Here is a 14,958-nt window from a genome sequence, read left to right as displayed (position 1 = left end):
ATTTGAGCTGGCACTGTAATGGGGGCTATTTTCAAACAGGGCCTCTTTGTACATGGGAGAGGCCCTCTGACACACCAGTCTTGGGGCAGGAACCTATTTCTCTGCTTTGTTTGAGGTTACCTGGTCCCATGTTCTGCTGGACTCTGAGGGTACCACCCCAAACTATTAAAACGTTTTGCTTATTTGCTCATTTCCCGCCTTGAGAAACCTTTGACGATCACGTTTCAGCAACTGTTCCTTCAGCACTGCAACTTCCTTTCAGTGAACGATGGAAAATGAGTCGGCAAAGGAGAAAGCGACAGCAAAACTGCAGCTCCCACCTAAAGCTGGCATCAAGAATAGGAACAGGGATGTGTGTCAGTAGCCTTACTTATGCCTGATCTTCAAAAACGAGCTATAAACATTCACAGGGCTTCCAGAAACAGTTTGCCACCTTTTACCCTCCTCCAAGGTAATGCCAGAAGCTCAGCTCACTGTTTATATCACTGCAGTGCTCAGAAACTTCTAATTGTTCCAAGCACACTGGCTGTAGTGCTCAGACCTAGCAGCTCTGTACAAGCTTCACTCAAAAGAGCCTTACGGTAAACTAAAAGTGAGATTTGCATTTTTACTCTCCTGACAGAGTCTTTAGAGGAAGTTTTCACACTAACCAGGAAAAAAAAAAAAAGTCCATAATAACCATTAGCCATATGAACATGAAAATATTGTTACCTGTCCTGTTGTAACTGTTCCACACCCTACGCTGTTTTGTCTCACGCTGATGGGGGAAGAAATAGAACATGGCTATTAAAACTGCCAGGGAGATGCTGTTAAGCAGCATGTTTCCTGGGAAGTCTAGAGTTAATCTAATTTATTTGTCTGTCAGCTGAGCATGCCCAGAGTAATCCAATTAGGATAATTAAAAGTAGTCAGAAGTACAGTGTAGTAGACTACTGTTCCAGCCCAACATTTAGGTAAGTTGCACAGTGCAGTCAATCTGCATGCACACCCCTCAGGTGGAACTGATTGGGAAACAAAAAGGCATAGTGACAGATGCCCTTAAGAACACCAACATCTTAGCCTCTACACTTTTGTTTCAGTGATTACTCAGCTGTAGCAGTCAACTTTCAGGGAGCACAAAGGCAACCAGCATATGGCCAGTTTCCAGCCTCGGAAGGTAAGTTGCATGGCAAAGCCCCGTTCAGCGCTCCAGAAGTATTAGGTACCCCACTTGGTGCATCTAAAGCACTGCAGGTTCCAATTATATTGGACAGTTCCTGTCTATACAGAGCAGCTGAAATGGGAACTTGGAAAGGAAATCCCATCTCGCCTATCTCCCCCCCCCCCCCAAAAGCTGTAACCAAAACTTTTACCTATCAAACTGCTGTCAGTTTCTCCACCTCCACTTAGATGCCTTTGTCTATAGCTGGCATTCAGGACAGGAGTTATCCCAGCATAAGGAAAGACAGCAAACTTATTTAAGACTCACTGACTTCCCGCAATAATTACGCTAGCTCAGCTAAATTCTCTTCCCAGACTTCAGCAGTGGAGTAAACACCGCTTGTCTCTCCTCTGTCTGAGAGAGGGTGGCCTCCATTTGGTATGTAAGGCATAGGACTCCAATACAATCCCTACACCAGGGAAAAGTTCCTCTTCAAATTCTGAAGACACATAATTCAACACTCTTCAACAGTTACAGAGAAGGTACACCAGGATAAGCAGATTTAAACAAGTTTTATTCATAAATTGTTTGGGGAAAGGAAATTTACCGATATAAAAAAGTCACAAAACAAAATTACTTTCTGAAAGTCTGCTAACCCTTTCAGGCACATTTATAAATTCCAACCGTAACTGCTAACATAACACGTCTCCACACATTTTACTTAACCTGGGCTGTAATGAATATTGCATTTCAGAATTGTACAGAAAACACACTTGTGCAGCCAACTTGCAACTAGTGTTACCAAATTACTAGCTACGTTACACAAACACCTTAAAATAATGAAGAGGAACATTATTTCTCTCTTTTTATACATTAATCCAGCATGACATGTGCAGTCAATCACAAGTTATATGGTTAAACAGGTTTGTAGTCAAGCTTGGACTCCAGCTTCTTAGAATCAGCCACTTTTCTCACAGCTTTCATGAAGTCTTCCTGAACTACAAAGTCATGATCAGCACGGATCGCAAACATACCTGTGAAGAGTAATTTAACAGGAATAAGTTGGTGCTTCTTGCAGCAACAGTAGAGAAGACAGTACATAAAGAATCACTCAAATTGAAGTGAAAACAGATCCAAGTTACACTGTTAGCATGTAAACTTTTACATGCAGGTACTGGATGTGAGGAAGAGAAGTAAACTACAGTGAGGTCACCTTTCTGAACTAGGTGATTGCTAAGATGAAATTTACGACTTGTGTGAACTATGAGTGCATACGTACTGTGTTACTCAGCCTTCTCATGCAGGCAAACCCTACAATGAATTTACAATGTGGAAAAAGCATGTAATAGTATTAACTCTCCAGTCACCCAGGTGCTAAGAAACTTGGATTCTTTACAAAAAGGAGAAAAAGGGGTACCGTGGCTGCTTCTGGAATCTTTTTAGTTCTCATGGGACAGTATGACATATGTCACAATACTCGGCCAACAAGTGGTTAGAGGCCAGCTCCAGTTCAGAAATGACATGGCTTGGTTTTTCCTCCCATTGTGCTGAATCTGAACTACAGATAACCTTTTGTATCACACATGCCACAGGACAGTGCCCAAATCCACGTAACTCTGTGTGATCCAGCTTGCCTACGGCATGGGATATTAGCAGATGTCACACGAACGCAATGCTGCTGCTCTGAACTGGCAGCAGATCTGCATGTATCAGCTGGACTGCTGCTGTGCCCAGCTGGTTTATCTGCACACCTGCTAAAAGACTTGTTACTCATCGGTAACCTTAGAGGAAGGATGTAAAGAATCAAGTTCTGGGTGACCGTACAGATCATAAGGAAACTTCGAAGAAAGCAAAAATATTTTCTTCCAAGTTGTTCCATTGAAGCTTCAGGGCGTATCACCAGGCTGCTGCTAATGCTTAACAGTCCAGATGTGTGTGCCATGCTGTGAAACGTGCAACTCTTTCGGCATTTTGGTAGTGTCCAGACACTAACATTTCCATTAAGTAAATGCTATCTAGCCCTTAAGAAAGGAATACAAAAAGTGAGCATCAGTGAACAAGTGCTGTGTTCCAGCAGAACATTTTTGACTTCCCGATTTTAATCCATTGACAGAAGTATCAGAGAACCAGCTTGAATGTTCAGCATTAACCAAGACTTAGCACACTAAAATTAAGAGTTAAGAAAATACCTGCTTCAGTACAGACATTTCTCAAGTCTGCTCCATTAAAGCCATCTGAAAGCTTCACAATTGCTTCATAATCTATTCACAAAACATTAATGCCAATTAGAAATAAATTCACACTTCTAATTACAGATGCCAACAAAATACATATCCAACTAAAACTTTACTTCGATTTTACTGCAAATAGATAGCTGTCCACTAGACTGATACATTAATTTAACTGAAATCATCAGCTGTCTTACCCCTTCCATTAAATATACTGCAGAAATGTACTGCAGCCAAAAGCTTGTATTATATAATTAAATCCCAAAGACACTAACTTGTGGTTACAAGCATCAACATGAAATGCAAGAAAAGCTACATCAAGGCAATGTTCTTATCATTTAAATGATGTAACCAACCAGAAAACTTATCTCCAAGTGATCATAACTCAGTCTCTTCCTACTTAAAACAACTGCATCTATTAAAGGCATTTGATGTCTTGATACATTAAAACTGGTATTTTATGCACATATACTAACTAAAATAGTGGCTACAGTTATAGTTATTAGAATCAATTTCTAAAACACTGCACCTGCTAAGCCTCCAGCAAGTTTTGGCTTTTGCAAGGCTGCTGATTTAAAAAAAAACAAACAAACAAAGAAAAAAACCCCCAAAAAACCCCACCATCAACTTTCTACAAAACTTTTCAAAACAGTTCACCTTCTGTATGAAATTCAGAACATTTGAACTGAACATTTTTGTCTTAAGAATCAAAAAAACCTTAAGAGATTAGGGTTTGTATTTTAATTCCATGTATTAATTCCACTGTATTTTAATTCCATGTAGCACAATGTCCAACAAACAAGTTTTCCCATAACTGGAAAGTAAAAAAAAAAAAAAAAAAAAGCAAAGCAGCGCAAAGGGACTAAGCAATATCAAACATTGCAAGGTTTATGAGTTTAGGTTCTTCCCACAGCAGGAGAATCCAATGCTGGAAACTGGAACAGGTCGTTACCTTTGAATTTTAATGCAATTCATACCCCGCCTTGCCGCTAAGTTCTGGCCTTCCTTTCAGGATAAAGCTGAGCATTGCAGTCTTCCCACATCACCTTCTGAAATTTAGCTAGTACCCATCTGACATCTCAAGTTGTTAAATGGTGTAAACAAATGATCCTACCCTGCTCCTACTCCAGTGCCCAAAGATACAGGAAACAGGATGAAGTACTTTACATCAGGTTCATTATTTGCTTTGGAGTGCCTTCTCTACCTTAGACTACGGTGGCATGCATGCATGCATGTTTAAGCCAACAGTGATACTAAGAAAGGCAATCCTCATCCCTCTCACCCTCCCCCAGCTCACTCCCACTCCCGAGCCATCCCCTCTGTTGAGCTGCAGCTGTTTATGCAGCCAGATGGTGAACGAGATCAGTTCCACTATCCAGATCCTGCTGCCTGTCTGCATGAATAGCTCATGTCAGCAAAGAGCCAGGGGCTGGGAATAAGCAGGCAGGGTCTGTGGGGCCTTACTGAAATAAAAGGCAGCCAAATGTCATTTTAAAGGCAAATCACAATTACTTTTTTTTTTTAAGAAAGCTCCTAAGTGTCACTGTGAAACTAAGACTCTGGTTAGCTTAGAGTAACACAGTGATTAAATAAACCTTCCCCGTTTCACCCAATAGATACTTCTCCCCCTTAACCTCTGGGGAGAGCAATCTACACCACTAACCAAAGACAAGCCTTGTTCCAAACAACAAGGTTTTCATTACACCATCTCCAAAGTAAGTTGCTCTGTGACTTTTAAAGATTCTTTTATGTTTTCAGATTTCTGCAGTAACAATTCTTCTTTCTTTGCAGAGAAGGCGGGGGGGGGGGAGGGGAGCTAATAAGAATGCTGTTACTTGCATTAAGGCATTAAGCTATTCCTTTAGAAACAGGAAACTATCTGATGAGAATCATGTTGATTTTCCAGTTTACAACTGTGCTCCAAGGGTTTATGTTTGGTTTTCCTTTGCAAAGGAAGACTTAGCAACAGTTCAATCAGGATGCATTAAAAGAAAAAAAAAGTAGAATCCCAAGAGAAGGAAAGTTGGGTGGCCAGTGGAAAGGTAAGAATTAGAAGGGCTGAGTCATCCTAACAACTCACGCCCTTCATATTTTCACAAACAGAAGTAGGAAGGATATCCAGGTAGCTTCCTACTTACCTATTTCACCATGTTTAGTGATAGGACCTGCATGAATCTTCAAAATATCTAATCTGGCTTGTTCATTTGGTAGATCAATATCTAGGAAGAAATACAGCTTTAATAAAAGCAGAAAAGCACAATTCATATGGATATCTTCCTTCCAGCCACTGAGAAGTAGTAACTCACGGATTTTTCTATCCAGTCTTCCAGGCCGCAGAAGTGCAGGATCCAGAGTGTCTGGTCTGTTCGTAGCCATAATCATTTTAACTCTGTGCAGAGTATCGAATCCATCCATCTGATTCAATAACTAATAGAAAACAGACGTTTGTTTTTAAACAACCCAAAACCTTCCTAGTGAGATCTATTTACTTATTTTCTGTGTGTTTTCAGCGAGGTGTAAAAGCAGTAAAGGTAAGTCAGAAAAAAATGCTACAAGCCTTTTAATGAAAGGCTGCAAGCTCCCTGAGTATTCTATAAGAAATAAAGAGCTGAAAAGAGACACTGAAAATGTTTTGCCCAGAGAAAAAGATACTGAGCAAAGCAGAGCTCAAACGTGAAAGATGTGGCTAAAACAATAAAGCAATGAAAACAGTGCAAGGACTAAAGGAGCCAATGGCTGGCTGACACATTTTAATTGTATTGCACTAAGTACAGGACATTCAAATTAGACTTGGAGAACAGCCTCTAGAATACTAATACACACATACGAAGACATTTCATTGTGAAGATTCAAAGTACTTGCTCTTTGGTCACAGTAATTTAATTCTTTATGTAAGGCAGACACATTCTTTTGAATCAGGCACACTGCTTGCAAACATAGGCCAATGAAGTTTCCCATTAGCTTCAGAGTTCTTAATTGTCACCAATGGTTTTAAAATTCTCTTCACACAACCCAGTTTACCAGACCAATTAGCAGAGAAACAAAGAAATACAACTACTTCTCCTAGTTTTGAAAATTGAATTGCAACAGTTCTAAAATTGTTAAGTGTCTGGGACTAAAAGAGGGGCCCTACAAAACTTCAAAGACTATGCAGTAAGCAGCAAAGTCAAGTCACAGTAAGAAGAGGAAATATCCCAAATAATTTTCACAATTTTAAAGATTCTTTCAATTTGTCTCCAAGTTGAATTCATGGCTGAGTTATCAGGATGTGCAGCTGTCTTTTGTAAGAGTATCACCTAGTTCCCTTTTAGCTTAAGATTATTAACTCGGAAAAAGTTCTACCGAGCCAGACCATAGTGTAACAATTCCCATCTGTGTTATTATTTAGAACACAACATGTAGTCAGGGATCAGACACTCACCTCCATCAGAGTCCTCTGAATTTCTCTGTCAGCTGAGGTGCCTTCAGAAAAACGGCGACCACCTGCAGCATACCAAACTCTTAAGTTATAATGTATTATTTTTGCCTCCATATAATACTAAGTCTGAAGACAATTAGGTATCACTTTTAGACTGGGGGGAAGGAGGGGTGGTATTTAAAGAGTTAAACACACACATTTTTAAAATGCTTTTTCATATAGTAAGAAATATCCAAGCCAGATATGAACAGGTATGGTTCTAAGCTAGCTGCAATAGCTACAGGAAGAAGCTGAACCACTTGTCTCATTATGTTTCTTCTGAACAAACATGCACACGCTCTCTAAGACAACAGATCATGGCTTCATAGCTTATTTCAGCATTAAAAGGAGACTCTAGCCATCCTCCAGGCCATTAGCCTTACCAATAGCATCTATCTCATCCATGAAAATGATACACGGCTGATGGTCTCTGGCATAATTGAACATCTCTCTGATCAGTCGTGCACTTTCACCAATGTACTTGTCCACTATCGAACTTGACACAACCTTTTGAAAGACAAAAGACATGTGGATGAAGAGACTGGAGAGCAAACAGACCAAGCATGTGTATGACCAGAGGAGTAAGTGTACAATACCTTCAGGAAGTTGCAGTCAAGCTGGCTAGCAACAGCTCTGGCCAGAAGTGTTTTCCCTGTACCTGGACAGACAAGAGATTGAAACTGTTTAACTAGTAATAGAACACTGCATGCTACTGACTTCCAAAAAAAGAGAAGGAATGAAAAAAGAAGAAGAAAGGAATAAAAAAAAAAAGAAAACACAAGAAGAAAAGAAAAACAAACAAGGCTATTGCCACAATTTGAGAGTGACAGCTAAGCATTCGCTATCCTTTCATGAGACTCACCAGGGGGGCCATAGAGCAAGCAGCCTTTTGGAGGTATAATTCCCACACGCTGGAATAATTCTGGGTTTGTAAGTGGCAATTCTATTACCTATGAAAAGACAGATAAACAAACAAAGACTGTGAGTTTTAAAATGGATCAGCAATCCCAGGAAGCTAATGGTACACTCGTCAGCCTGTTTTCCAGACACCTGTATTCTTATGTATCTGGGCAGCATATTTTGTATGAGAAACAGTCCAGTAAGAAAACGTCAGATTGATCTAATGGACTGATCCACAGTCCTGCCCTCGTTGCTCAGACTTTAACTCTGCAACGGCTTGTTTCCCTCAACACCGCTCAAACCATGTTTTGCTGCTGTCTTAATACCACTACCCAGAGTGATTCCAGTAGCTTTTGTGCAAAATTCAAGTTTGCTTTGCTGGTTGTCAATCCTAACTATGCCCTCCCACTTGACTTCATGGCACTCCCTTAGCCTAAAGGGTCTTGGATTCTTCAAACCCTCTTCTTTGGAGGATTTTCTTCATTTTAATCTCAATCCAAGCTTCTGTAACAGCAGAGATAAGATATCGCCAGTTTGAGAACTGGGCTTGGTAAGAATAATCTTTCCCTGCTACTGCTAAGTAAGCGCACAGCACACAAACAATCTCTGCTACAGTCAGTTAGCTCACAGCAGCACGAGTTCTTCAAACACCCACATTCCTGGGCGGGCTTGCACAGCCGGCAGCACTGATGCCCCAACGAACAGGATTACTTCAGTATGAGCGCACCAGCACCCCACCATCATGCTGCTGTTTGCCACAAAGAATTACAAAGCTGAAAAACATTTAAACAATGCTTCAGAAGTTATCTTCCAATATAGGAAAATGCGGTCTAAGTTAATGAAACATGGGAAGCACTAATGTAGTAGGATCCTTTAACAGTCTGTCTCACGATAGTTTAGGATAAACATCAGTAACACATTTTTGCCCTGAAAAACTTCATTCGGAACATACACCACTATCTGATATGTGGGTTTGAGATATTGGATACCTCTCGCAGTTCTCTGATTTGTTCTGACAACCCTCCAATCTCCGAATATGAAACATCCCCTGGATCTTCATGAGACATATTATAAACCAATGGATCCACTTCCCTTGGCAAATATCTGCAAAAGAAGAGTTAAGAGTAGACATTTTTCATGGTGCAGACACATTTATAAAGTTATTGCAATAAATTTTACAGCAGCTATGAAAATTATTTCTTTTTCTCTAACCTTGGTAACAAGACAAGTATGTTTGTTGAAAAAACAAAATAAACCCCAAACCTAGCAAACTTGTTCAAGTTTTAAACCAAAGCCTGAAACACCGCTGAAAATGCTGAGTTGTAACTGAATTTTTTTGTTTTAAAAGAACAACCAATTTCTTTTTAAACTATATAATAGATGCATAAGCATTCTCTCAGAGTAATTGTCCTTACATAAGCACTGCTTTGCAGAAAACATTTACAAAATATTACAGAACTGATTACATAAAGGTTTGAATAACCTACTTGGATCACTACTTTTCCCCCTTTATATGATGAGCAGAAGAGCAGCTGTAGAGCAGCAACCTACCTCATAATAGTCAGGGTGGTCATATCCAGAGCAACTCTTGTCCCCGGCTTCAGCTTACTTTTGTCAAGCTAGATCACAAAGAAGGTATTTCTATTAGAACCACGCTCCAAAACAACGTATGGTTTTAGCCAAGATGCTTACTGTAGCTTGCACTCTTTGCTCAATCACACACAAGAAGAAAACAAGGCTACTGAGCTACATGCCAAGCAGCTTATTTAGTAGACTGTGTCCTGTTACCACCATATTCAGGAATGCTTAAACTGGGAAAAAGCTGGCCTGATGTTTCATGGGAATACAATCTTCAAAAGCAGCAATCCAGGAGCTGGCCTACATCAATGAACCAGCTGTCACAACTGGACACCAGCTAAGCTAAACCAGACCAGAAGAATTTTTGTTAACATTGAAATGGGTCATTGAACAGCAAGTCATTAACTTACCTCTACCACTTTTGAAAACAAATACTATTTTCTAGACTGTAATTATTTTTATCTTTCTTTTACTGCTGTCAATCTGACTGGATTAGTAAGAAATCTAATCCTCCCCTTTGCTCGACACAAGACAGAACCAGCTGTTTCAAAACAAGTAAGCAATCCTTCCAGAACACAGAAAACAGCCTGCCTATTTAAGTCTGAACTTGTCACCCTTCTACTCAACAGCCTTCTCATTTCTGGACTGACAGAAAGGGTGAACAGATGTTCCTAACCTATTTTCTCCAAGCCTTCATCATTTGCATATTTTCACATATCCACTTATATCCCATCTGCAAAGTCAGCCGTTCCAGTTATTCTCTTGGTAACATTTACCTCAGATGCCCGACTCGTCTGCCTCAGCAGTTTCTGTCTGCTTACTCTTTTTTTATGAGATTTTTAAACACATTAGCAGTCCTATTCCAGTACACCCTGCTAAATTCTGCTGGGATTAAAATAACTAACTTGTGTTTCTCACCTTGTTTTTAGGAAACCTGGTCCAGGAGAACAATCTCGCTAATCACACAACCCAACCTTGAGCAACTTTCATAGAGATTACCTCACCACTTTATAATTTTTTTTTAAGAGGCGCTCAATCCACATTTGAAGAATATGAAGCCTATTTATTCGATGGCATCTGAACAAGGATTTTGACAGCTGTCTACAAGCACTGCCTGAAGCTTCCCATCACCCCTGCTGTAGGGATTTATAAGGTCCCTTGCTCACGTGGGTCCTCGAGTCTCTAGTAGTGTTTAGGATCAAACTGTCACTCTATTACTGGGGGCATTAGTAAGACCTCTTTCCAGCTGCCTAATCTTAAGAAATCTGTAAAGGCTTGAAATTCTATCAGATTCAACATTGACCAATAGATCTAAGTTATGCTGCAGTGAGAAGAAAACAAAGAGAAACCTTGAATTCCTTAGGAAATGCACTTTACATAGGGAAGTAATTTTGTTTCAATTTAAACAGGGTCACTCTCCTTCCTCAGTGGCACAACCACAAGGACTTTAATTAGAAACTAGTTCTTCTAGTCTGTGAAACACTCCATGGGAAATTATTTGCCTTGATATTTTGACATTTTGAAAACAATCATGGATATGTTTTTCTAGTCTCTGGTATCAAATAAAGGATCTTTTAAGATCAAAAGAGTGTTTTTACTGAAGAATAAACTCGAAAGTACATGCTGCAACGCCAGGTTTGTCCAAGCACAACCTAGTCCTTAGCATTTATCTCTGTTTCAACACAGAACCTCACAAGACTACTTCACATGCCCCTAGGTGGAATTAAATACACTTATGTTCTAGAAAAAATTTTTGTTCACTCTGGCAAAAGAAAATAGTGAGTCTGCACCAGAACACCTTGAAGGGTATGAAGCTTAACATTATGTATTTGAAGAGCATTTCAATAGTAGCAATTCTTGCAGTTCTTTTATGCAAGCAAAAATATATCACATCAGCATGCTCAAGGAAAGTCAAGGATATTTGTATATATACTACAGGAACCAACACACTTATTGGTACCTACACTTCTCAAATAGTTTGTCTCTAAAAGGAGGAGAAAAGGTCCATCCTTACTGAAAAACACACACCATAGGAAAATATTTGCTGCACAACTTTTGTTCAGTGCTTACTGCTTAAGTATTGTTAATTGTGGGCCTTCACCTGGAATTCCTCTGACAGCTGGAAACCCCTCTCTGCCCCTCTTTTTAAATTCTTCAGAGTACAACAGGCTCCCCACTCTGCCACTTGCTTGTTGCCTCTGGGCTCCTACAGCCATCACCATACCATTACAGATGAATCATTAAAACAGAGTTGGTTAACTTTTGGATATTGGAGTTCTATCACACCGTGCTTCAATTTAACTTCCACGTACAAATCTTAAGCTAATCCAGAGATTTGTGGCACTGCAAAACCATTTACATGTTAGTCTTGTGAACAGATTTTTCTGTCTTTACATAGCATCAGTAAGAGTTCAAAATTCTGTAATGAACATCAGATTCTCTTCAGAAAGAGAAAGAAAAGCCACCTCTAACATCAATACTACCCAGTGCTCCTTTTACTGAAGGAATTCCTATTTTTCACCACTTCAATAATACAGGACAACGTGCCACAATCATGATGTGTTAAAAGCTCAGCTGAGGTTACCTTTCTCCACCACAAAGGAATTAGTTCAAGATGCACTGAGAGGTCAGAGCTGTTAAAAGATTTTGCACTTACTTGTGCATTAAAATAAGTAAGTAAAATGCTGCTGCCTTCTCAGCATGCATAACCTTCCCTGGGGTCACTATTTCTGTTTAGAGATACCTTACAGCTTCACATTTCATACATATTCTTCTCTGCTTCCACTTCTCAAAGTCAGGAATGTAACAAAATAAAATTTAAAATGTAGTAAAATTTAACTAGAGATTCACTTTGCTCCCCCAAAAGTTCTGCAATTGTAGAACACTTTCACCAACTATTGTGGTTCCTGCTTAATAGGCAGCTTTGGTAAGGAATAGCAAATCTATGGGGTTTAATTACTCTAAGTGGGTCACACTCAGTGCTCAGTTAACCAACAAGCATTTACATCACATCTGCAACAGATTGCTTTACGTTTTTAATAAAAATAAAAAGCAAATAATACCTCTAAGCAGTTGTTGCTGATTGTAGCAGATGGATTATGCTGTAAGCAAGGTTCTGCATTAAAGTGTCTAATTTCTATAGGCTATGGTGTAGGTAAGAAAGCTGTTGTCCTGTGAACTAGAAGTGCCAGGGCTTTTTTTAACCATCATTAAGGACGAATAAAAATCCCTCAAAGTGTTTATAACAGAGGCCTTACCTACCATAATTATTGACTGGAGTGCAAAAGCATTAGAAAAAAACCAACATATACAGTTACACAACATTAAATCTAAAGCTCAGCACTGTGACAGCAATGGTCACATGCTGCATTCACAACACAGTAATGGAGACCTTACACAGCTGATCAATTTTCATCTTGATGATTAACTTTCAGAGAGTTCAAAATCAGACAGAAAGACATAGCTTCAACTCAAGGAAAAGAATAAAACACACGTGAAGTTCCAGGAATGTTGTGAACTGCTTTGTCTTTACTAAGAAGTTACACTACTACCAGCTACAAAAGGAGAGGGCAAGCAGATAGTGGTATAAAGCAAGGTGCTATATATATTAAAGAAGAAAATACTTAATCCCAGTACGGACATTAAGGACCCAGCTTATGAAAAACAATGTTAATATTCAACCAAAACAAAACTCCGAACCAATATTCACATAGACCAGTTACCTGACGGCGACAGCCAACCACATATCTTGGTCCATTTGTAGCCTTCACAATGACTGGAGAGAGAAGAAAACAAATCAAATGTACTTGATTCACTGCTCTGAATTCTGCTTTTGAACTATCCAGTATGTTATATTTTTCTGCCAATACTTAGATTACCAATACTCTTAATTCTTTACTCCTCAGAATCATTAGCCAGATTTTAACTACAAAAGTTTATTTTCAAGATCTCAAAGAATCTAACACTCCAGTCTACTTACATTTCTCTTCTGTTAGCTGTTTAAGAACTTCGCCAACAATCTGCAAAAGAATAAACACAGCATTAACCTACAGATAAATTACCGTTGCAAAACAACATTAAATTTGTGTTTCAGGACATGGAAGATGATCATCAGCTTTGAAATTCTTTCTCTTGCTTCACGCTGCTTGCCAGTACTTTTATTTCTTTAACACATTTCTGTAACCAGGACACAGAAAACTTCTCTACCCCACGTGCTCAGTATGCCCATTACTGATGGTAAGGCCCCCATTTCTGTTAGCCAGACTGTTCCCACTTAGTCTTTCTTGATGCCAAAAATGGACTTAAATGCTATTTCCAGCCAAGTTCACTGTCAACCACCACCACAGGATGCTACAATCTCATTTTTCTTACATACCTGCCCGACACTCTGCAAGGCCTTGAGATCGTTTTCTGATTTTTCATATTGCTTGGTGAGCTCTTTCAGCTGTTCCCTTACTAGAAAAAGGAAACAAACACAGGATTTAATCCAACAAGAAGGCACGATCACGTCCTTTTCGCAGCCGAAAAGCGGCGGGTAGAGCTAGGCTGTGGGAGATAGCATCACACCAAGCCCCCCTCCTGCAAGCACTGCTGCTCAGCAGCTCCAGAGCCTGCACACCCTCCGCACAGCGGTGCCTCTCACTCGTGACAGCGCTGCAGAAAGACATCTAAAAGACCAAGCCAGCCTTTAAAAAGCTCCAATTCAAAGGCGTCCGCGCCTCTGCACAGCGCTGACAGGGGTACGGGAGGCCACGCTGCTGCCACAACGCTGTACGAACGGCACCGCAACAGGACAGCGAAAGGCTGACAGAAAAACATTACGGAGGGGGGAAGCTGCGAAAGAGATCTGCCCGGCTTCATCCCAAAGCGAGGGGGTTCCCAGGGCCCGGCTCCCAGGAAGGAGCGGGGGGCCGCGGCGCCAGACCTTGCCCGCCCGCTCGCCCCTCGGCCGGGCGGCCGCCGCTGCCCCGCGGGGCCCGGCCAGGCCCATGACGAAGCGCGGGCACCGGCACAGCGGCCACCGGGTTCCCTCTGGGTTCCCCGGGCGCTCAGCGAGGGTGAGGGCGCGGGGCGGCGGCCCCAGGTGGGCGCTCACACTCCTTGAGACGGCCGTCGATCTCCTTGTGCTCCAGCAGCTTCTTGCGGTAGTCCTGCAGCGCCTTGTCTCTCGGGTCCGCCATGATGAGCAACCGCCGCTCATAGGGAATGCCGGGAAGGGCCATGGCCGCCGGGGGCAGGGCCGCGCGCCCGCCCCGCCCCCCGGAGCGCGCCCCCGCGCCCGCCCGCCCTGCCACAGCGCCCCCCACCGCCGCGGAGGGGGCGTGCGCGCCCAGCGACGCGCATGCGCATTGCAGCAGGCGCCAACACGCAGCCGGGCTGTGGGCAGGGGCCGGGGCCGGGCCCCGCGCACACGGTGCGGGCCTGTGCGTCTCTGCGGGTGTGTATCCGTGCGCCCGTGCGCACACGCGTGGCCCGCGGTGTCTGGCGCGGGTGCCAGCCAGGCCGAGCCTCCTCAGCAGCCCCCCGCGGCTCCTCTCCTCGGCTGCCGTGTGAGGGTTCCCTCTCGCAGCCGCTGCCCCGGGCCTAGGCCGAATGGGAGTTTTGAGACCATCAACAGAAAACCCGGGTCACTAGGTTACGGCCTGGTTAAAAAC

At 41.8% G+C, this 14,958-nt stretch overlaps 1 protein-coding gene across 1 annotated transcript; it reads right to left on the bottom strand.

Moving 5' to 3' along the window:
- Positions 1-1,694: 1,694 nt before the first annotated feature.
- On the bottom strand, positions 1,695-14,558 carry PSMC6 (proteasome 26S subunit, ATPase 6). The gene is made up of 14 exons (XM_055813215.1): positions 14,400-14,558; positions 13,680-13,759; positions 13,284-13,323; positions 13,027-13,079; positions 9,278-9,345; positions 8,716-8,830; positions 7,689-7,776; positions 7,423-7,484; positions 7,210-7,333; positions 6,791-6,852; positions 5,676-5,796; positions 5,508-5,588; positions 3,331-3,402; positions 1,695-2,175 (listed from the first exon to the last, which is right to left on the bottom strand). Exons 1-14 carry the CDS (start codon positions 14,524-14,526, stop codon positions 2,057-2,059), a joined length of 1,212 nt encoding a protein of 403 aa, XP_055669190.1. The 5' UTR covers positions 14,527-14,558; the 3' UTR covers positions 1,695-2,056.
- Positions 14,559-14,958: the final 400 nt, after the last annotated feature.

Source organism: Falco peregrinus, chromosome 1 (genome assembly GCF_023634155.1).
Source record: "Falco peregrinus isolate bFalPer1 chromosome 1, bFalPer1.pri, whole genome shotgun sequence".
NCBI classification, from domain to species: domain Eukaryota; kingdom Metazoa; phylum Chordata; class Aves; order Falconiformes; family Falconidae; genus Falco; species Falco peregrinus.
This window is presented reverse-complemented; position numbering and strand designations above follow the sequence as displayed.